Genomic DNA, 25,131 nt, shown 5'->3' with positions numbered 1-25,131 from the left:
GAATTTGGCACTTACACAAATTAAATTTAAAGTGCGTATATTCTTTGATAAATTTGAAAGCGAGAGCAAACTTTATTATATATAGATGTGTTTCTTTCTTATAAATTTCAAGTTTTCAATATTAAACGTCTTAATAATATCGAAATAAATGGAAGAGAATAGTTGTATAATCTTTAACAATCAATGTTAAATAAAGTATTTCGATGTTACAAAATACTCTTGTTCATCGTTCAAATATTTCTTTTCTCGTCGAATACTCTAGATATTAAATTCACGCTTTCTATATGCATTACGAAAAGTCATATCGCTAATCACTCGCCATATTCAACGGAATTTTCGACTTTAATATCGGTTAGAACACAGCGAGAATCCCATCCAGCCGGGGAGGACGCGGCGAGAAGAGGGCGCACAGACACAGCCGGAGAGGGATAGATACGAGAGCGCCGAGTCGTTTTAAAATACATCTGGGAGACGGCGTTGCTTTCAGAGGAACGAGGAGAGCTTTGCGCTCTCGCGATGGAATGGCTCTCGCCGAGTATATGACTGCGAGATGAACGACGGGGCGAGATAGACGGGCGTCGGGTAGATAGGTAGGCAGGCATGAGAGAACGAACGGCAGGAGAGACCGGACGTAAAGGGAGATGCATTGTTTACAGTAATGAAGGCGTAAATAAGTGATGAGTCGAGCGACGCATCGATCTCGCTCGGCCGGGCCCTGCCTCCGACTCGCTACGGCACTGTCGCCGGCAAATTCACCCCCCGTCCCGTCCCGGCCACCCTAGAAAGTCTGCGGAGACTTTCAGGGGGACGTGGTATTTTACCGCCCTGCGCTTTCAGTTTAATAACCTTCTTTCTGATGTCATCCGGCAAACGGTGTGCCAGCAGCAGCGTATACTTTTCCGGAATATACATTACGATTAGAATTTTATCACTCCGCCGCCGCGAGAGATCGAGCGAGAGATTTAATGCGAATAATAAAATATCACCGCAAAGATCAATGATAAAAAATACCACTGGCGAATAAATATATCTAACTCCTCGTAAATGTTTATATAATGCAGGTAATATTGTTTTCATGTATATTTCAAACATTTTCGTTTACGCGCTATCGCAAACAATGTTTATCTAACGACGTACCGTCGATAATTTACACGACTTGCCCCCTTGAGCGCAAGTAGTACAGCCAGCGTATGGTCAGACGAACAGAAATAATATATAGAAATGTATGAAAATATTCCGTATACAAGCCAATTGCACAAAGATCGTAGATACGTTATTACGATAATATAGATGTCTGTCTGTACATCAATTGCGGCACATGATAAAAAAAACGCTTTTTAAACATATGCGATGTCAAGAAATGGAAATATAAACTGAATAATCGATGCACGTAGAATTATGTGGCGAAATATTTTCGGCATATATCTTCGTATATACGCGCGAGGTAAAAAATCCAGGAATAATTATTATTTTCGTTATAATTGTGCCGACGTAACATCATCGCTGCGCCGCACATCGGGGCGGTTCGCTGCAAACTCCGAAAATACCAGCTCGCCGGATTTTACAACCGACACCAGGTCAACGTTACCGTGGGCTGTCGATCGATTTATCGCGGTCCGCGCGTCTCGCGAACATATTTACTCGATTAAAAGCGCTCACTCGGCGCGCATACTCGGCGTGCACGTTTTTAATCTACTTTCGACGTATCGGACCTGTCGCGCGCGTTTGTACCGCCCGCTTACAACGAGGCTCTCGAGCCTGCTGGACGGTAACTTCCGCCGTCGTGCGTCGTCGCGAATAAACGGCGCGACACGACGGACGGTCCACACGTGTCTATCGCGAATGAAATTAGCATTGAATAAGAGCCGCGGCGCGCTTTATGCTTCATTGAATCGGCCATAAACTCTCCCGCGTAACGCGCAGTACGTCTTGTTTTCCCACGCGCGCATTTGCGCCTAGGAAGCGCGTGTCAATAGAGTTTACGGTTGGTATATAAAAAAGAGAGAAAAAAGCGTTTGGAAAAAACGAGGAAGATACGCGCGCGATTTTATACGCGTATTACGCGCCCGAACGCGCGCGATCAGAATAAATACACGCGATAACGTAACTGACAATGAGTTAACAGATTCATTGCGGTGCGACTTCACCGCGTAAAAGCCGACTCCCGTAAAACGGAGTTGAAAAATGAGTTAATATACCGTTGCAACGAATCGGCAGAACTGTGAGCGACTGCATCAAGGACGCGACACGCGAACATCAAAGTGACGGTGAATTATGGCCAGTACTGTCTTAATGGCCGCGATAAAAAGTATACTATTGCTGTCATTGGGCCATATGCGTGCGCATTTAAATAATTTTTTCCTCCCTCCCTTCCCTCTTCGCGTCTTTATGGATCTACGAAGAAAGATTTGTTCCACTTTATATGCGAACTACCTTGACTCAATTCCGACAAATAATCGCGGAAACAGTCATGAATCATCGTCATTTTTCATTAAAATTCTGCGCCGAGAAACGATCGATGGCCACTCGATCGAGGTGATAATAATAACACGGAGTTCTTACAAAGGTAAAAATTTTTCTATTATCTCTTCGAGATTTCTGACTTTCATCATTTTGTAGATAAAGTTTTGTAAGATTTCATAAAATTCTGCTTAATTTTTTACCCGAAACGTAATATATACATGGTAAAATATTCAAAGCTAGGTATCGAAAGCAAGATATAACAGTAGAATATTATCGGAGTATCGCCGTGATTGCGTCGCGCAAACACATCGCAAAACATCGTACGCGCAAGGATGGCCACCAAAGAGATCGGCATTGAATCGAGCTTACGTCACGTTCCATACGGGAAGACAGTCTCTGGTATCATCGGGAGCATCTCGTCGCCGTTCGCCACGCCTAATTATCATATCTTCGTGCGTCGCGTATAGACATCGGAAGGCGTACAAAGGCGAAGGAGCGCTATACGCGCTTATTAAACCGAAATCGACGCTTCTATCTGTTTGAATCATAATCCAAGTGCGCTATATTGACGCCATTATATAATATTATTAGAAAAGCGTAGATAGCTATTAAACGGCACAGATAAGGATTAGGAGAGCAGATTAATTAGGGCAATTAAGTAACGAAATAAATTAAACATGTAAAAGAATATAACGCAACTATTATTGTAGGATCGTACGGAAAGAAACACGAGGTTTACAAGGAAATAGTGAAAAGAACTTTATTATTAACGAAGCGCACAAACGTCTTGCTCGTATAGCTTCTATCGGGCGACTGCCCTCATTCTACTCTCAGCCAAGCGAGGGCGCCGCTGCGTCGCTCGCGATCCCACATTATACTATCTATTTATTGCTTTTATTCGAATCAAAACGATGAGTGCAAAATTTCTGCTCCCCCGCTTTATTGCGTTTCTCGATCCTAGCTTTTACTACGAAGGTTGTCGCCAATAAGCACTATTGCACGATATTTCGATAATACTGGCAAGCTTAAACTTGTCTAATTTTATATTAGCAGATAATTAAATTCTGCTGCTGCTCTGCTTTCCGATTCTATCGTCAAACAATTAAATAAATTGATTATAAAGATTTAAGATATCTATATATAGCGCAGTATTTACCAAAAATAATATTAATTACGATAGATTTAACTTCTTGGTAGCGTACTTTTAAAAATCTTTAAAAAAAATGCCGAGTATACCATCGACGATTAGCGAATGCGTACAAATATTCAACAGTGAGTGGTCATTGACGCTTCTTAGCTGACGAGTGATCTATCTCATCACTCGCCCAGAAAGAAAGAGGCGAGCAGTTAGCGCGCGGTTGAATGTAGTCGAACACGCGTGCGGGGAGTTTGTCGTGTCATCGAGAAGGAATTAGTAGCTACCGCGTTAAAAATAGCGCGGTGGCGGCGAAATGATTCTGTTACGGGAGGAGACTGGGGGGAAGGGGGGAGAGCCACGAACACAACATCGAACTAAATTCTTGATTTACAAGTGGAGCGGAAGCGACTACCGCACAAAGCCGTGGCTCGCGCGTCTAATGTGCACTCGTAAACGAATTTTATCGTCGCCACAGTTACGCAGACAAGCCAGCTGGAGAGCTGTGTCGCGAGTGGAAAATAGAGAGGCTCCCAACGTGGGATCCCCTCTATCAATGTAGGTAACACAGTTTTGATGACCACATTGTATATTTCGTGAGATGTTACTTTGACCAACATTGCGATAAACGCGCGAGTGCGTGCAAAATTCGAATCTTTTTTTTTTCATATACGATCGAAAATTAACATATGAGAATAGAACGTTGTTATCGAAAATTTGAAATAATATGTTTACATTTTATCTATCATAATGGCAATTCAATAGAAATATTAGTACAGAATGAAATCCATTGTACGAATCAATGAGAGACTAAGAATTTAAACGAAAATCAAATTAGCTGTAACATTAATAATTTGTGTGTGTATTCTAAATTTAGCCAAGAAAACATCTCTATTATCCATTCTTCGTGGGTAGATTTATGCGTCGGGGAGCGCGCTGTTACAGAGAGGCGTCTGCTCGATCGAAAGAACGCGTTTACAAGCGTGGCATTCCATGTTGGTTGGAGCCCGAGTTATTTGCAGTCGGTTGCGATTGCACCCAGATCGTGGCCTCTTTTTGCGCCAAAGACGACGGGAACCAGAAGCATCGAGACGAACGAGATAGAGCTCCGAGGAGAAATCTTATCGTCTCGAGTGGCGATCGAACATCGTCGACTCGAAGTTTGTCAAAAGGTCCTGTTACATTAAGGGATCGTGAGCGTGCGTCTGATAGCGAATCGACCGCGTCATACAACTCCGTATTCGGAGATGGACGACCAAGAAACTACAATAAGGTGCGATTATGGTATATTTAGCGAGTCGCAAAGCCCTCTTGAGGCTCCGAGAGCGTTCGTGTACGTTTAAAGGCAACGCGCAACATTAATACGTAGCGACCTATCTTTAGAGGCGAGCTAATCTCGGTCCGCGAGGAAAGAAGAAACACGGCGCGATTGAAGCGCGCGCGCGCGCGCGGGAGTCTGACCGCACACGCGGTTCCGCTTACGATCCCGCATGCGGCGTAAGGAAAAAAATACGCGTCTTCGACGGAGAGGTGCGCGCGCGGTCAGGGTGGGAGGACTCTCTCTGGAAGACGGCGATCGCGATTTAAGAGCGTCGTCGCCGCCGCCGACTCAGCCTCGTTGCCGACCGGGTCTACTATTTTTGAGAGATGTTTATCTGGCCTGGATCAAATATATAGTTATGAGTTCCAGAAGGCGCTCGATAGTTCCTCGAAGAGGTCACTATTGGCCGCCACCGCCGCCGCCGCCGCTCCGCGGAACGCCGCACCAAAAATACGCGTGCCTGCGGTCGGGCTACTTGTCGGCGCGTTCGTTCGTTCGTTCGTTCGTTCGGTTGCCGCGATATCCTCGGCGACGTGCCAGAGTTAAGCGACGTCTGGGGATAACGATGGCGCCGATATCCTCGCGGCAAGACGCGCTCAACGTCTCTAGGAAGAGAAACCTCAAGTTCGAAAAATCATTCTCTCGAAAGCAACTCAAAAATTAGGCCTAGAGATTAGATTCAGAATTAAGGATGTACACATTTTGTGAAAAAATCATAAGCAAAGACAAATTTTTAGTTAATCCTTTGACTGGCAGGAAAATAAGCACCAAACGGCCCAAGAAGGGCAAGATAAAAGTTCTGTCCGATTTTCATGAAACTTAGTACTAAATGGGTTTCTTGGGTCGCTGAATACGAATATGGGGTCAGAGTTTGAAAAATGGCGGATCCTGAATGGCGACCAAAAATTAAAAAAATTCAAGAAATTGGCGGATTATTAAGTTTATTGCATTATTCCAAATAAGGATTGCCATATTGGGTTCGCCATTTTGAAATTTTCACAGCAAATTCGTATTTAGCGATCCCAAAAAGCCACAGAAACAGAGTTTCATAGAAACATAACAATTTATTGGATTTTTCAAAATTTTGGTCGTATCGGATCGAGTATTTTGAATTTTGCATTTTTTAATTGCATTCCTAAATTCGTATACAGTAACTCAAAAAATCTCCTAGTACCGAGTTTCATAGAAATCCGCCAATTTGTAAAAATCTTCAAAATTTTGGATCGCCATATTGGATCAGTCATTTTAAACTTTGTAATTCTGATCCCAAATTCCGCGACCCAAAAAACCTCTAATTGTAAGTAGCAAGTTTCGTGAAAATCTTGCCAAGTGGAGAAAAATAAAACAATGTGCGCGTATATGTGTCAATGCCAGTTTTGGTACATCTTTTTTCTGCGCATATATGCATCAAAGGATTAAAATCACAGATCAGTTATACGCGGTATAATTTCGCAAGATTACACAGTACGTAGACGTAAACGAATGACGAATAATATGCGTCACTGAAAGATTGTGAGCAAGGTAAAGGTAGCGACCATCATTGCACAAGAAGATATTCAGGAGTAAGCAAACGTCGACGCCACTGGACACGTGCAGCTCGGCTACATCGTTTGTCTTGCGGACTTTGTTAGCCTTGTTACATATGAGAGCGATGTGTACTTCAGAATATCGCCGCGCACGTCGGAATCGCGCCGGACGAAAATACTCGCTGACGCTTCGTAGTTTCGATAAAAGATGCAAAAGATCCAACGAAAACGATGCTGTACGAAGACGCGATAAATATTGACTAGATTTGATTTTCAATCAGAATTAATTATACGAAGATAATAAATGCTAAAACTAAAAAAAATATACGTGCAATAAAATTGTTCATAAACCACAACAAATTCTAGCGCTATTCGCGAGTGGATCTTAATCTTCTTGAATTGTACACGTACGACAGCGTAGGATTTGTAATCCTCCTGAAATTGCATGGTACATCGACAACAATATCATTCGCAGAACGTTGGCCAAGGAACACGTGCACCCGTTTGTACACCAAACAGCGTACTGACATCCTCGGTATTTTCGCGAGTCATAGTTCGCCGTTGCGCGGATTAACATACATAACATGCCCGTGTAATACGCAAGTCACGCTGTATTCGATAGGTATTCACCTGGTATAATTTTCGATAATCTCGCGGTCGAGCTTTATCGGGCGGCTAACTCGCGCGCCGATTTCTCGCGAGTAGGGTGACACGCGCATAAAAAAAAAAGTCGCGGCCGCGCGTGCACGCGTGCTCGGGCGCGTGGAATCGCGAATTCCTCGAGGACTCGCTCGCTCGCTCGCTCGCGCGAGACAATCGCGCGCGGAGCCGCGCGGTATAGTTGCACTTGCGCGGTGTCACGGTCGAGTTAAAATTAGCAAGTCAACCGGATTCGCGCGCCGGGCGTGGACGGGAGAGGCGCGGAGGCGCTTCGGTGAACGAGCGCCAGCGCAAGCAGCGCGGCGGCGAAACAATGACGACGATCATCGTGCTTGCGTTCACGCCGGCGCGGGCGCCCGCGTCCCGTGTCGTGTGCACGCGTGCACACCGCGCGCGGCCGTTCGTTCTCGTCCTTGCCGCGGGCTAAGTATCCACCCGCGCGCGGCGCACCGACGATGACGAGTTTCCGTTACGTCAATCCGTAGATGACGACCAACGTACGCGTCACTAGATCGGATCGCGAAATCATATACGTCGATCGACCTGGCAGCCACCTCTCGAGTTGGCGTTCTCTCTTTTTTAGGCATCGAGAGAGAGAGAGAGAGAGAGAGAGAGAGAGAGAGAGAGAGAGAGAGAGAGAGAGTGCGAGAGAGAGAGAGAGAGAGAGAGAGAGAGAGAGAGAGAGAGAGAGAGAAAGAGAGATTATTCGCGTACGTCTGAAAAGATATAGGTTGCAGTCCATTTGATCCTATTTCGAAGCGTTTTTCTTCTTCTTTTTTCATTAAAAGCAGAAGAATGCTTCAAAGCATTTGTAGGACTGTTAAGTGGACCGCAGCCATACCTAGTCATATCATAAAGATAAACTTGCACTGCGACTGTCTTGAGAAGAAGAAAGATATATTTAAAAAAATGGTAACTGATAGATTCAGGATACATGTAAAAGAGACGCTTGTTTCTCCATATGGGATGCGAGCGTGTTTTTATTGTCCGAAGCTAATATAAATAATGCATACTCGTGTAATGCATAAACTCGATGACATCTGTCCTTGAATATGATTATGTATACTGAGCGCGACATCGCTCAGTTTCGACATTATTTTTGCGCTGCTAATTGTTCGCGGATTCGAGCGAATGACGCGCGCGCGGAGATTATTATGCAGGCGGAGCACGGAGGTTGGGCATCGCGAGTATTTGTACCTCGTTAATATGGGATACCCCCGTGGGGGCATATCGACGAATTTCATTTCTCGCGCAAAATTGAACCGTATTCGAAAACAGAGATTAATACGTTTTTTCACCTGGGATAAAAAATAATGAATCCCCAACAATATTTTCGTTCATTTCCGATGCGGCGTTCAAGCGGGCGCGATATCGTAGAGGGTAATTTCGAAAAACACACGTAAAACTAATTTTCGCAAATCTATACCGGAGGTCACGTCAAAATTGCACGGGGACGTGATTCGCGCGAATATGCATTTCGCGCGCACGTTATGTTTATGTTATCTCGATCACTTAAAACGAAAATGTCGATCGCCATAGCGGGAACATACTATGTACATACAGGACCGGCGCGATGTAGGTTGTAAACGGAGGGACGTGGATATCGATTTCAGCGCGGTATGCACGAGCATTGTGGAATGTGCCTTGTACATTATGCCGGATCGTGGTGCTGGTGTGTGCGAACGGCGCGGCGCGGCGCGGCGCGGCGGCTGCACCGTCGCTTATACCGTGACGCGCGGAAATCGACGAGGGCGTCTGTAAAATCACAAGCTGCTCGCTAAGATGTTATAGACCGCGTACATGACATACGTGCAAAGTGTATTAAGCGTAATCGGTGCAAACTGTAATTTCGCAGAACGGAGATCAAAGCGAGTATAAATAATTCGCACCTAGCGTCGTTGTGCATATAGACGACATCTACTGAGAGTCCTCGATTTTAATAACGATAAATCAATAAAAAGAATCAATATATGCCAGAGCTTTTCTACCTTTTCTCATTACTTTTCTCATTATTCCGGTTATATTGTCGATCCATAAGATTGCACGCGAAGCGGTGTTTTACACATTACGTATGATCAGTGTCGGTGAAGCGGTGTTTACCTGCCTGCTCATACGTGTGACGCGTCCGTTCACTACGAGGAAAACGCGTGTTCACCGATTATAGCTGTGGTAGCGTTTAGCGCGATAGGAATTGCGCAGCTTGCGCGAGACGACGGCAATATGCGCTGCTTCGCAATTTGCAACGACGCGGCGATTACGTCGGCCGGCACGTCGCGCGTCGCGTCGCGTCGTCGCGCGTCCTTCTTCGATAAGAGCGCGGCGTTAATTTATGCACACCATTCGCGATTTATCGTAACCGCTTGTCGCCGCGCAACGAACGCCGATTTTCCCGAGCGTCGCGTTTAAATCGCGGGTACCTAGCGGGGATACTCGCGCCGTTATTTACCGTGGATACGTAATTCGCTGTTACCTGATTAATCGGGGCGATGGAGGTGGACGCGCGGACGTCGCGTCGACGCGAAGGAACGAACGAGATAGAAAGCGATAAAGTATACACAACGAACGAAAGCGTGCGACTGGTTAAAAGTCAATTGTATGTTTCGTCAAATTAACAGCGTCCGGGGTGGGTGATACTCGTCGGCGCATTCGCGTTTGTGCGTCGAATAATATGAGGTATTCCGGACGCGCGAAAATCGGCTCGACGACGGGACGAGTGCTGTTTCATTATCGAATCACGTTTCAAGTGGTACGCGCGGTGTAGAAACAAATTGAGAACAACGTTACACTCGTCGAGCGGCGCGGCGCGGCGCGTTGCGCCACGTTTTATAGTTCGTGTTACCGCGTATAGTGTACAAATATATGTGTATATATATATATATGTATGTATATATATATATATCCGTTAGCTAGGAAAATACGAGGGATACGTATCGATACACAGCGCAATATTTTTTTTTTATCGACAGGCAACAAGGATCGTGAATCGACACCAAAGTATTTCACCGCGCCGCCGGTCGACTTGTACGGAAAAAACAGTCCAGCAGTCCCGTCAACGATTAAAGTGTCTTACTCGACAAAAGCGAGCTATTAAATGCTAACTTACAACGTATGATGTGCCGATTGTACGGCAATAATGGCGCAGTGGCAGGAGCGTGGACTTTGTACAGGGTCAAGATGAAGGGTCACGCGAAGAGGAAACGACATCCTTCTTGGACTCATTACGATATGTAGATTGTTGACGTCGTTGGCAGCGATAACCCTTCCGTCCAAAAGCCCAGTCGATCGCGCATATCTCACACAGATCGTTTCGATGGAGAATAGACAACGCTAACGGAAAGGGTGACAATACAGAAGAAGAAGAAGAAGAGAAGGCGCACACTCGCGTGCGTGCAACGATTATCATTTGAATGCGCGGCACGACTGCTCTTTGGCACCCCGAAACGCGCCTCGAAATCGGGTAATTTGAATATTTCGTCAATTAAGCCGCGGACGCTGTTTTACATAGGTGAGGACGAGGTTATTAACTGCATGCGATCGACCTACTTTATTTCGACAGCGAACCATCCATCTGCATTTGTCGTAATGCTATCTGAATATCGATCAAACTACCGGATCGTCAGATCGAACGTAAGAATTAATCTCACAACGATATGCGATAATGCCCACGAGGAGTCGCTTCGGAATTTACGATAGAAATACAGAAGTTAGACGATATGACTTAAATGAGGAGTTACTTAATTAGCGGAATTAGTAGTTCCCGCTAACATTTTGATTAACTTTTACCTCGTCATAAACTTGTACGGCTCACCGACGCGGACGGAGGTAGCGACAGGCAAATGGATGCTGTACCCTCACCAGTTACGCCATTGGAGGCGTTTTCATCTGCGTGAAATTCCCGGCATAGCTCGCGATACGAAGAAGATTCCGCGAAATCCATTCCACGCGTTATTCTTCTCCTTTGCTAGGGAAGATATATACTTTGGCGACGACGCGTTTTCGACGGTGACGCGTTTTCTCTCTCTCTCTTTTTGAATCGGGTGACGGACGCATCAAAATGCGTACACTGATTACACTAGTCGGTAACGAGCGGTAATAAATTCTTATTGAGCATTCGCGCGTTTGTTTGCTACGTTACCATTCCCGATTCCGTAATTAGCGGTAAATTAATATTCGCTGCGAGTGTACGAGCGCGGTTGAATGTTTCGAAAACCCGCTTAACGCCCATAAACATATACACGCACCCCCTCTCGCCAAACGAGGAGGGGGAAGGGGAGGGCTAAGGGGAGAAGAGGGGTTACGCATCGCAAATCGTATCGATCGCGTCGTATTTACCGAATGAGTTTTACGAATTACATCGTAGCACGTTTGATTTGCACGGCATTTCGATACGTCGATTTTCCCCGCCCACTCACCGATGATACTCGCGTCGCTTTTCCACCGTAGTCGGTTAAATTTGTACATCGCATATCCGAACGTAACGCATAAATAAAGAATGATTTCATCAGTCGTTAAACGAGCGATTTTGCGAATTTTATGCAGTGGGTTAAAGCGGTTAAATGGCAGTTCGAATTCTTAATTAAATCCTATCGCGTTAATTTCCGTCTTTCCAACGCAATTCTACCTCTCCTCCTTTGGAATGTACAGAGGAGGCGAAATTTGTCGACGCAATTGCAACTTCGACGTGTACCTGACATCGACTCGAGCGACAATTCCGACGCTTCGCGATAAACGGGCAACACGGTCCGTCTCTCGATGGACTTCCGTCCTGATAACAACACCGATTCGGAGGGTCTGGCGACAAGAGGTTACGAAAAGAACGTGGGAAAGTCGTGTCAGGGTATGTAAATCGATCGCGCGACACCGTGGGTCCTGAAGAGAAACTCGGTTTCCGGACTACGCCGCGTAAATGACACGTCGACACGTGTAAAAAGAGAGTTCCCTCTCTCTCTAGAGTAGTGCGGAAAGATTGACGCTGAGAGCATGAAAAAAAAATCACCGATTTGATCTCGCTTACATCGCATTCCCGATTATACGGCTCGATATTCAATGGGTGATTTTGTCGGACACGGAGATTTCAACATCAATATCCGTTTATCTTTTCTCTTTTTTATGAGCCTCGATAAAATATCTCGATGTCGAGACGAAACCCATCGATCCGTATTGACAGCCACGCGCGCGGGGCTCCATGATTCGAAGCCCTCCGAGAATGATTAATTATAACCGCGCGGGATCGCGCGCGCTGATCCCATTATCGTATCGTACAACGAATCTCTGCCAATCGCGGAAATTCCGTATCATACCAGCGTCAAAGTAATATCAATGACGTCGATTATGCCCGCCCCTTAATATTTACATGAGCGAGATTGTGCCGTTGCCGATTCGGGCGGAAACGAAAAATCACTACGCAGCCGCGCGAGAATGAAAATTCGCGACGGAATTGAGCGCGGAAAAGCAGAAGATGCTTATAGACAGAGTTGAGGGGAGATAGAAGGTGGATCTGTGTGTGTGGCTAAAGAGGTGGAGTAGGAGGGGGCGTCATTCGCCTCCTCGACGCATTGAGATGCAAATACGCTTCGCCTAATGTAATTTACGAGGAAGGAGCGTGCTCGAGCGAGCGAGTAGAAGCGCTTCCGAGCCCAAATCCATTCGAGCAGATAAGATCTGTCCGAGCAGCCGCCACAATGGACCGGGGATTTTATAGCGACAAGTATTCGCACGCGGTGCCGGAGAACCACCGTTTTCTCTCGGTCAGCAAGTTCCTCCCGGGATTGACGTAAAAGGGCCGCGGCTGATCCTGCGAGTTTCTGTGACCCGATGGAGATTCGCGGTTTGCTCTGAATCTTTTGCGGACTCTGCGAGATTAACATCATTAGGTTTTCGTCGAGTCGACAGTAAAAATAAAGCTTCAAATTAATTAAATTAATGTATTGTTAGCTGCTATTAATTTTAGTTGATAATAACGCGAGAGAGAGAGAAGAGAGAGAGAGAGAGAAGAGAGATAGAAGAGAGAGAGAGAGAGAGAGAGAGAGAGAGAGAGAGAGAGAGAGAGAGAGAGAGAGAGAGAGAGAGAGAGAGAGAGAGAGAGAGAGAGAGAGAGAGAGAGAGAGAGAGAGAGAGAGAGAGAGAGAGAGAGAGAGAGAGAGAGAGAGGAGAGAGAGAGAGAGAGAGAGAGAGAGAGAGAGAGAGAGAGAGAGAGAGAGCTCGATTATCATGTCAGCTTCCCTAACGATTGGCTTCCATTGTTTATAGGGAGATACATTCGCGTGGACATCTCCGTTGACAGTTTTATTCAGAGAGCTCCCTTCATCGACAACGTAGCGAATTGAATCGGGGCCCTTATGTAATTCAGCGCGGCGAGACGAGCGTATCGACGAGCGCGGCAATCCTTTTCATTCGTCCAGGTGAAATCTTTTGTACGCGAACGTACAGACGTATGGGGCTGCCTCATCGCCGACGCGACGCTGCCGCCGCCGCGCACCGACGCGATGCCGGCGTCACGTGCATATTGTCACGAGCGCAGCCCCGCGACTATCACTACGGAGCGTATTGACGCGGATTGCAGGCGCAGGTTAAATCGAGCAGACGGCGGCGGTGGCGTCGCGACGCCGGCTGTGCGCGGCCGCGTAACCCGTCGCTGTCCACCTCCCCAACTCCCAACGCCGCTCGGAAGCGTCGGCGCGGAGAGATAGAGAGAGAGAGACAGGGAGAGAGAGGGGGGAGAGGGGGGAGAGAGAGGGAGAGAAAGAGAGGGAGGGAGGGAGGGAGAGGATGCGGGAGCGGGGATGGTGGACTCTGGCGAGAGGGAAAATTTACAAAGAGGACCGCCACCGCCACCGTCGCCGCCGCTGGGAGAAACGAAACTACTTGTTGCGCGTCGCGTCGCGGCGCGGCGCCCCCGTGACGCCGTGGTGCTCCCTTCTACCCCCCGTATCACCGCATTTCATCGACGACCAACAACGTCCGCTACCGCCGCCACTGCCGTCGTCGCCACCCCTTCGACGCCGCCACCACCGCCGCCACCGCCGTCGCCGCCGTCGCCAACGATGCCCCGCGATGCCGACGACAAAAATAGACGCGTCGTCGCGGCGCAACAGATATCACTCGGGCTCGAGTAGCCCTCGGTTGCTCCGCGCGCCGCTCGTTTCGATCGCCGCGATAGCGGCGATTGGCAGCGGCCGGCACCTGGCTGAGAAAAGTCGCTGTGTCGAAACTTGGAAGCGCTCGATACGAAATCCATTCCCGTTGAGAAGAATAAATATTCCGTTGAGAGTCTAGTATTAGCTCGGGGGAACTTTATCCGCTTGAACTGGATAAACTGGAGAGATGTACGGTGTACTTTATTTATATCCTTGCAAACCGAAGAAGCAATATAGCTCGAACAAAATACGATGTACATTTCGCGCGCAGTCGTTTATGTATTATGGCTGTATTCCGATATTCACTGTCAGTACTGAAAATCTATATTTTTATATATTTTACGTCACGTATACTACAGATTTTCAGTACTGACAGTTGCTGATAGTAAATATCGGAATGCAGCCTATTTTATAATTACGCAGTTAATCTCCGAATCATATAATTAGATAACAATATTATTTACGATACATTTCTTTTCTTTCGAATACCGAGATACAAAATGCTATCTTTCGCTGAAAAAAATAACTTGCAGAATACATATTTCCGACATGAGATTTCGTTTCCGAGAGAATCGATCTCGTGGAGAAAAAAGTCACCTCACTTACCTGAATCTGGTTGCCAATGTGCAGCTGCTGAGCCTGATTGATCTGCAAAGTCGAAGTACCGGATCCCGAAGGAGGTCTCGGCGGTGTGGAAGTCGTGTTGAAGGGTCCTTGCGAACCGGTCGGGTTAGGTCCACCACCCTGCGATCCTCTCGGTGGCAGCGGGTAACCCGGGCTACCGTGATTCGGCATCGAACCCGGGCTGCCATACGGCGAGTATTGTTGCTTGTAACCGCCGCTGGGCCCCAGCATGCCGGGCTTGCCGCCCGTCGCGGTCGGCTGGGGCCTCTTCATATCTGTGAGGCCCGCGGCGAATTGGGTCTGCGAGCTGACAAACATATCGTTGGTCTGCTGACTCTGGAAGGTCGGAGTGCCATTGTTCTTGTGATACGAGCCGGTCCCCGTGGCCGTCGCCTGGTTCTGTCCACCGGTCGGGCCGGTGCTGCCGGGACTACCGAGGTAATCGGAAGCGCCACCGAATTGAGAAAACTCGGCGTAAGGGGACCTCGTCGCCGGGCCCCGCGCCGCGGCGGCCGCTGCGGCCGCCGCAGGGTTGAATCCACCCAGGCCCAGTTGCTGACTCTTGTGCTGATGCTGCTCGGCCATCTGCTTGAGCGTCTGCGCCGCCGGGCTCATCTCAGATTTGAAATCCAGCCCGGAGTAAGGAAGTCGAGCGGGCGAATACTGCGAGGAGCCGAGAGCGCCCGGGCTCGAGTTAGCCGGCATCGCGTTACCGTTGTTATTGCCGACATTGTTGCTGTTGACGCTGTTGTTCGCGCCGTTGGCGTGCTGCTGCTGTTGCTGCTGCTGATGGATCGCATCTTTATCGTCTTCGATCTTGATCTGTCCGTTATTCGTCGGCAACCCGTTATTGTTGTTGCCACCGTTATTATTGTTATTGGCGGCGGCGGCGGCAGCTGCGGCCGCGGCCGCTGCCGCGGCATTGTTCGCCAGCGTGTCAACGCTCTTGTCCTCAAAGTCGAAGTCCTTCATAAACTCCGGATGGAAGTCCGATATCTCGGAGATGAGGTCCTTGAACGCGTCCGACGTAATGATCTCGTCGCCGGTATCCTCGCCCATGAACTCGGAGAAACCGGGGAATCCGGTACCGTTCGCCGCGGCGTCCTTTTCCAGTGCCGCGGCGCACTGTTCCAGATCCACGAACTCGTTATCGGGTTCTTGTTTGCATTCGACTAGGTTACCGATGTCGACGCAACCGATTCCGCCGGTGCCACCGGCGCTACCGGCGCCACCACCACCTGCGCCGGGCCCGCCAGGACCTCCCGGACCGCTTCCATTTCCGGGCTGCGGTCTAGACGCGGCAGATGCTGACGTGTCTGGACCGGGTTTCGGCGATGAGGACGAATTTAAAAGATCGCTCTTCACCGACGCGTTCGTCAGCGCTTTCACCGTTACGTTCGTGGAGATCGCCTGGGCCTGCGAGTTATTCGCCGCCGAGGTCGTGAACTCCAGCTGCTGCACGATCTGCACCTGGAACTTGGTGAGACCTTCGTTCCCGTCACCACCGCCACCGCCACCACCGCCACCGGGCGCCGGGCCCGTCGAGTTCGCGCCGTTCCCCGGCTGATGCTGGCCATGACCGTGATGAGGCCCGCCGCCACCACCGCCGCCCGGACCCTGCTGATGCTGATGCTGCCCCTGCGTGCATTGCAGCTTGACCGGCGGCTCGCCGAAGCCGCCATCGCCACTAGCACCACCTGCTGACTCCAACTCCTCGGTCGTCCTCTTGAGGAATTTCGGCTGCTGAAATGAGAAGAGAGGGAGGATCGTGAATAGTCGGTGGACCTTTCCAAAATCGGAAAGACAACAAAAAAACAACGCAATACAAATCTGCCAGCAAAACAAATTTTCAAGAACTATATTCGCTGTGTGCGATTACCTGCACTGAACAAAAATCTGGTTGAATTAATTGGACATCTGGTGGAAAATGAACGAACCAGATTCTTCCAATTAATGCAACCAGAAATTCCAATTAATGCAACCGGAATTCTAGTTATGCAACCAGAATTCCTATTAATTCAACCAGATTCTGGTAGATTCAACCAGTATTTTCTGATGGAAAATGAACGAACCAGATTTTTTTTTTTCAGTGTGAAAAAAATCTTTTCTATTATTCTACAATATAATTTTATTATTTTCTTTATCATATAGCTTCAGCCGGTAGTATTGATCGTCTTTCGATCAAGCTCGGATCGAGATGGTCTTTTAAAAGAGTACCGCTTTTTCCGCTGCTCTGTTGCTCGACGACCGAACCGAGCGACGCGAGGTATTTAACTCGTCGCTTGGTGTCGCCGAGCTCGATTCCACCGGCTTTTTCTGCGATTAACCCGGAAAGTTTCTCACCGTACTTGTCAATACTCGCGACGCTTTTTCAGCCGCTGTCTTTATACGGATCGCCGACCGCCGCCCGCGGAGGGTCGTTTTGTTTCGCGGAGCGTCGGACCCCGATGCCGCGGCTCGTAAATCTCGACGAGCGAATCGTCTACCGACTCGAAAAGATCGATGGCACGTGACTCTATGCGCGCGACGCGATGAATCCAAATAATCTTCGCACGTCGCGAATGCACATTATTATACATCGTTCATTTATATTACCATATTACGTCTCAATAATACTTGAAACTCATCAGATTTTATTAGTGCCGGACAAAGACCGATAATTTTCATAATTGATTACTACAGAGAACATTATTAAAATAATCACGTGATCATCGTCGCAAGATTGATTATTAATCATTAATTAATAAATAGTAATCGCATAACAGGAAAGATTATATATTGTCTTTATTGGTGTTATTTCAATATGTTAATGTACATTAATTCATTGAATCGATCACAATCGAAAGTGTAATAATTTTCTAACGAAAGGTTTCTGAAAATTATATTATCGATAACAAGGCTTTTTAGCTTGATTTTCTATTATTAATTATTAACTACTTAATAATCATAATTATTAATATCATAATATTTTATCCAAAAATTTGATTTATATAATATAATAATTTATAATTAAAAGACAGACAAATATTTTCCACAAAATTATTAATCAAATTTAACAGACAATATTAACCTAATAATTCCTCGATAAATCTCGAATATGCATAGCGACAATACCGCAATTGATTCCTAATTATCTCGAATAATCGACATACGGCAGAAAATTCGAGGCAATTATCGCCGGATTTCGAAGACGAATCCGCTTAGGAGCCACGAGCTACTTCTCGCCGGCGGGGATTTCTGCGAGATCTCCAAGTCGACGACCCTGTTTTCGACCGGGCAAACAAATTCACGGCAACGGGCGGGAGGGAAGGAGCGGAAGGAGGGGGAGGAGGAAGGAGAGATTGGAAAAAGTTTTTCCAGGGTGCGGTCGCGAGAAACGCTTCCACTGAAGTATTCACATACACGTATACGCACGAGAGCGCACGGTTGCGCGCGCGTCAGTGTGTATCTATACATTTGTCATGATTTGAACTGGGATAACCCTCCTGGTTTCATCCCAAAATCGATAATACGTATTACCCTCTAATAGAGAATCGGGCGCTCTACGTGAAGTTTCCCCTTCGTTCCCCTCCCTCCCGCTCGCCGTCCCCGTTCCACCTGGGCCGAGAGCTCGAATAATCTTGCGCGTCTTCCGCAGATGTAATACGGTATTTCGTTAGTCTTTCTCTACCCACGGCAGCATCTTCCCGCCCATCGCAGGAAAGTCGTAAAGGTAAAGGACGTTTCTTCGGTAACCGGGCCGTCCTCCCCTTTTACGTTTCGCGAAATGAAATACATTATAGTAGATATAAAGTAGGTATAAAGAGAAGTGAATTCTCCGTGCGTCTCGCAATCATCATTGATGGTCTCGATGAAGTAAGCCTCATCGCACAATATCAAGAAGAATCTCTGGCAGGTACGCCGCAAGAGCGTAAATCGATCGCAGATTTACGATGATTTTTGCGTTTGAAGACCCATCGTTAAATTGCGTTAAAGATCAAAGTGTTCTTACGGATTAATGACTATTAAACCAAAGTATAAAACTTATTTAATTCCTTTTGCGTACTCTCTTCTGGCAATAAGATAGGTTTCTTTTTACTTCTTTCGATACCTCATGAACATCGTCTAAATGCCATCCCATGAATTAATCCTTTGTATGAACCTGATTGTATAACGTTATATCGGGGCACACACAGAAAGGGCGTCCAGCGTAGATTGCACGCGTGCAAGCCACAACGGATGCGAAACGATGGAAAAAGACTTCGGTCGGGAAAAGAGTTCGCGCGGCGCTTTCGCGAAGCAATTTTACAGGACGAAAGGTGTGTGTCGGGGGTTGACAGATAACGGCGTGGCCCGCGCCCTCGTTCGCGTCAATATTGCACTCTTTCCTCCATCTCCTTTCATGCACCGCTCCGTCGCGGCTCCGGGGCGAAAAACAAATAAATGAAAACAAGAAATACTTTAAACTCTGCGCTCATTGAACTAATTACTTTCTTCGAGTCGCGCGAAAATACGAGATCTTTTCTTCCTTCTAATTCGACGCCGGTCAAAGGTACGTTTATACCAGCGAATTAAAATACCGTTCGTGTCAAAATGCACACTAATGATGAACGATGAACAATACCTTTCCGCTCGTGGAAGCATAAAATAGCAAAATCGCGAGAATTTTATGCAGAAATCACGTCATTTACAGTTGCAACGCAAGGGAAGTGAATCATCGATCGCAAAGGAAATTTATTCACCGATAAATCGCCCCGTTTCGATCAAGATATAAACAATGGAACGAAGTTGGTACATATTTTGATCGGAGAAAAAGAAATTCTCAATGCGTCCGCGCGTAAATATTTTTAAATTTATTTTAATATACCTGTAACCTCGATAAGTGTCATATAGCGTAACATTGTTATTAACGCTTCATTATTCGGTATATGTGTATGATAATCAGTCGCCAAGCGCCTTATAATGCGCGTCCGTAGACTGTCTTATCTCGTGGTTCAATACATTGTATCTTATCTGAGCTCGCGCAAGATAAATCGAGTGTCACTCGCAATTTCGTAAAGTAATCTATCGCCGAATAATAATAACGTATCGATCGCGACGTTTGTTTTCGACTTGTTTATACGTGTTTCCCCTTCTCGTTCGTTACCCACCGAGGAGCTTGCGCGCGATCAATTTATCGTCGAGACGTTCGGCGATTAGAAATTAATACGCAATCACTGGAATCAGCAGAGTAGATCGAGGGAGAAAACTAACTGCCTCAGGGTGGAAGCACCCGCGCGTGCGACGTCACGGGTGTTCGCGCCGCGATGCGTGTGCTTTGCGGCGAACTGATTTCATCCACCCCATCCTTTATCACCTCCTAGCGAAATCGGCTAACGACCAGACTACATCGCCCGAATGCGAGTTGCCCAAGCTCTACCGGGGGCCCGAGTTATGCCACTTCGTCCGGAAGCAATAATCCGCAGCGCGCACAAATTTGCGCGAAGAGCGCGAGCGTTGCTTGGATACAGAGAATCGTGCTCTTGTGCCGTTAGAACTAAAATACCGTATCGCCACCGAGCGGTTTACTTCGCCACGTCGTAATCCACCGCACCGCTCATTAAACCCGCCGAGTGCAACGGGTGCGATCGGTACAGTGGAGTCCGTTTTCGGGGCGATGTAATCGATCGCATTCCAAATTCGAGAGACAATTAAACGTCTTCGTCGAAGAAACTTCGTCATGATATGGCATACCATCACGTCTAGGGTCTATGTGCATCATGTTTGCGTAACATCGTGGGAATGAGGCTATACGAATGAAAATCTGCGGAAAGGGCAACTTGGGATACCTCATTAACTCTCGCTCGTACACCGTTCTCCGTTGATTTCTAATGAAAGCTCGTTCGTGAGTACCTCCTGAGTAGCCACGTACTCTCCTACATGCTCGTATTATCTGAAATGCTTTCTTCCGAGAGATCAATGATCGCATTACTACAAGTCACAACAGTTAGAATCAACTTAGGGCGAAGGCCGTCTTAATTCATATGAAACCAACGACCACAATGTCCAAAACGGAAGACGGCTAGGCCCCTCTTGATGTCCATTACTTGTTCTGTACGTAATAAGCAGTATGTTGCGCCACTGATTAAGTTGCGAATGAGTCAGACGTCTGGAATTGGCATCTTGGATTCGTGTCACGTTATTGTCGTTGTATATCCCGCGATTTCTTTCCGGATGTTTTCATCTCTCTTTTTATTAATCGCGCAAGCAAGTCCAATTCGAGAGACCTAATTTAGAGTACAGGACAAATATGTTCTATTTAACTTTTTCTGTTTTTAAACAGACCGTTTCATAATTATACAATTATGACATAACGAGGAAATCTCTCTCTCTCTCTCTCTCTCATTTCTATATTAATCGATGAAAATAACAACGTTATAAACTTTAATATACATAAATTAATAACACATGGCAATTAATCTCAATATTATTTATTCAGAATTTTATTTCTTTTTACCGCGAGATTTTCGATTCTGCACGATGCGCGTAGCTCTGAAGGATTTGAAAGAACCTGTTACTTCCTATTTCAATTTCCTGTTTTTACGACATGAAAGTATCGTCGGAGGTGACAAATCGGACATCTCGAGTGGTGAATCTTGGCAAGACGACACGCGGCGGTGGTGCTTCGAGATAAGAAGCGTGTCACTAACCTTGACGTGTGTGCGAGCGCGCTCGTGGATGTGTGTGTGTGTGTCTGTGTGTGGCGAGCGTGGGCGGATACACCGGTCTATTGAGCGTTACATTTCGTTAACAACGCTCCCGCCAGTCGCGACGCGACTGTTAACACGACCTAAATATCAGCCGGCGAGAACGACGACGTTTCGTGACATATGGATGCCTCGCGATCCGCTTTTCGCCTACAACTCCTACAAGACGCACCTTTTCGTTCCGCGTGCACACGTGTTTATCGCTTCCGCGCTTTCACTCCTGATAAGCCTCCCGCGGACCCTTACGTTATCCCACCGTCGCAGATAACGGAAGAGGGTCCGCCAAACTTCGCGGTATATCGCGACTGCGGTTTTCGGTTTATTTACGTACGAAGATAATATACGTGCGTCGCGTCTGGAAAGAGCCGCGCGTTATTTGCATCACTAATTAATCTGAAACTTAGTGAAACTGCGTCAAATAAAAAAGAAGCTTATATTATAACAAAGGAAGGCAATACGCGCGCGACTCATGAAAAAAACATGACGTATAAAAAAAGAATTCACAATCTCTATTCTAACGCTTCTCGACGTCCGAACTCGCCGGGAAGGTTCCGAATTATACGGTTTACAGCTCGACCGAGCGGAATCGGCGCACGAGAATCGTAATCTGCCAACTGATAGGCACTTACCGCTTCTTGTGCAACGATGCGTTTACGTAATCGCCGTTTCCAGGATAAGCTATCGCGCGGAATTTATTCAGATCACATTCCCCTCGATCTCCTCCGCCTTGCACGAAATCACGATCGCGTATCGCTTCCACCTCGTTGTTCGCGCGGATATTTTAGACGCGGGAATTTATCGCGTTCTTTTTTTTTCTGCCACCTTTTTTTCCTCCCGGTCTGATGTCACGCCTTTCGTCTCGCGACCGCGCAATCGATACAAACGCTCACTTCCGGCGTAAAAAATGAACCGCTGTGCTTCCTCGTTGCTCGTCCACGAGTTGTAATTCTGCGATTGGACTTCGCGCATTTTCAACGGGAGGGAGAAACAACGAGAGGGAAGAACGCGGGACATGCACACGCCGGCACCGTAACGGATGTTTATGACAAATTTCGGGCGTCCGGCTGGTTTTCGCGCACCGCCCGCCCGTCGTTAATCAGCCGCGCTTCTCTCCCTTGCGTCGCGAAATGATTTAATTTCGACCAAAAACCCGCGCGTTCCGCGCGGGAAAATGGCAAAAGTGACTCCGCGGTATAATGGCGCGGCGGTATATTTTAGCGCCCCGATGCGAGGTGATTTTTTTTTCGCCGATCGCGCGACCGACGCGAATATGAGGGACGGGACAGAGAGAAACAGCCGCGGTAGGAGGGAGGACACGCACGATTGCAGATGCAATTACGATATTCATCCGTGCAAATGTAAATGCGCCGGGCGGCGGCGGGTGCCGGCGCTACCGGTCGCGATGCGCGGATTCGACGCATCGGCTTTCAAACGAAAAATGGATTCCCCGCCGCGCCCGCTCTGGCCGCGCGCGCTTTTGAATAATCGTTATTGCTGCAACCCGTTGCGCGCGCGTTTGCCGGCGCGAGCGGTTCAAACTGTCACGCCTGTTTTAAAGAATCACGCCGCTTTCGAACCGCGTCGCATCGGCGTCGGCCCTCGCGCCGCTATTCGCACATTCCGATAATCAGGCGCAATTTAACGTGGATTGTGGAGTCGCGCGGTAAAACCGCTTAAAAAATAATATCCGCGTTGACGGATGGAAATGAATTGTGCGGGAGATAATCGCGCCTGGTTGAATCAAGCCACGAGGAATGTCAACATTTCGGACGGGAATTTATTTTGAAAATTCTATGAAATACACCGCGGAAATGTTCAACGGATCGTGAAATGTTCATTTTTCCTTCTCTTGCTCGAGTAAAAGTGTCCGATGATGCATTTTCTTGGCGTTATTAATTTACGCTGGTAACGCTGCGAGCGAAATTATCAGAATGGCGCGACCTACTCTACAAAGTGTCTATAGGCGAGGCGCTGAGCGCACGGAATGGAGCAATAACGTGCGCACCGCGTTACAAATATGTGCGACGTGGTTACACAACGGCGAGCGGCGAGACGACAATACGTCGCGCCGGCATCCTCCCAGTTTCCACCGAACGAACCGTCCATCTGCCATGCGACCGACCAACCGGCCGTCGTCGTGCCTGCACCAACGACGGCCGATCATCCACACGCCAACGAGGATAACACCCACTACGCCACGCATCAACCTCGAAGCCGCTCGCTCCTCCTGATTACGATATATCATTAAATGTAACGTGATATGTGACAGCACGAGAGCGTTAATAATCTTCTTAATGAAATGCCGCTTCGTATTTTCGTCGAGGAGGAATCGAATCTAGATTGGTCCGAGAATGAGGGGGATGGCCCGCTAAGTCAGGGAGGAAGATTTCGCATAATTTCCGCCGTAATTATCATCCTTGCTACGCTACGTGCTTCGTGTCACGAATTACCCTCGCAATTAACGTTGAGATTGGAGGAATTGCTCGCTGCGAACTCTCGTGAGCGAAGTAGAATTCATCTCGCATAGCGTTCGCTGTATCTGTGTGTCCTTTCCAGATTGCAACGCAGGAATTAAAGCCTAGCGTATATCGCGTTATGAAAAGAAATAGTGACGGTTATTACGGGGAGCGGTTATCGCCGAAGTCCGACCGGCGTATCGCGTATTTGCGCTCGGTTTCTGCGATTATCACGTTAATTCAGAAATGTACGAAGGAACGCGCGTGCTTTATAATTGCAGTGGATACGGTGCGGTTAATAAGGTATGGCAGGCACCTCGGCCCCGAAGTTATTACGTTTCTGTTACGTTTATTATTGATACAACTTCATTACGAGAGTCCTTGGAGAGTTCTAACCGCGTAGCGCCATGCCGTTTTTCACGGTCATCGTTGTGTACCTTTGCATCCTCCGAACATCGTGATCGCTCAGAAAGTCTTTTCGTTTCATCGTCGAACTCGCGCTGCTCTTTGACGATTCTTTTCTAATTAGTAATTATTCCCGACAATTACGCTGCCATAAAGCAATATTTTCTTATTCACGTAGAAATTTTCCTTGTGATAAATGTAAAGAGCGTAGCACAGAGTATGCCGTAAACGCCGGTTTCTTTTGGCATATAAATTCTTTAGTCGATCTAAAATCGTTTCCTCCTTGACGAATTGCTCGACATTAAATATCTATAGAGTGCACTCCGATTTCGAATTCGAGAAATTAAGCTTTACTTGAAGCTAAATCAAGACTAATCGTCTCACCTTTCAGAAGAGTTCTAATAATTACAATCTCATTATACTGAAAATAACGACAAAGAATAGATGTGACGTAAATAAAAAAATAAATATCGTCGGAATACGAAAAAAGTACAGACGAGTGTAACTTAAGATATTGCACTCTGTAATTAAATCGAAGATAAATTGAGCAGCAATCGTTGCATAAAACTATTATAATTGCATAACTGGAGAAAGCTATCGGAATGTGAACTTCCACGGTTGAATTCAACGAAATCGGACGACGAGTTCGACGAGGGAGCAACGATGAACACGAGGGTAAA

At 47.1% G+C, this 25,131-nt stretch overlaps 1 protein-coding gene across 1 annotated transcript in view; it reads right to left on the bottom strand.

Moving 5' to 3' along the window:
* The window catches only part of LOC139783811 (uncharacterized), an 85,890-nt gene that overhangs the window by 40,051 nt on the left and 20,708 nt on the right, over nucleotides 1–25,131 (bottom strand). The window contains exon 2 of the mRNA XM_071722968.1: nucleotides 14,848–16,608. Coding sequence (XP_071579069.1) covers nucleotides 14,848–16,608 — 1,761 coding nt within the window. The remainder of the gene's footprint in view (nucleotides 1–14,847; nucleotides 16,609–25,131) is intronic.

This window comes from Temnothorax nylanderi, unplaced genomic scaffold, assembly GCF_030848795.1.
Source record: "Temnothorax nylanderi isolate EJ_2023f unplaced genomic scaffold, tnyl_v1.0 TNYL_tig0545_pilon, whole genome shotgun sequence".
NCBI lineage: Eukaryota > Metazoa > Arthropoda > Insecta > Hymenoptera > Formicidae > Temnothorax > Temnothorax nylanderi.
The sequence above is the reverse complement of the archived record's forward strand: the minus strand, read 5'-3'. Positions and strand labels throughout refer to the sequence as shown.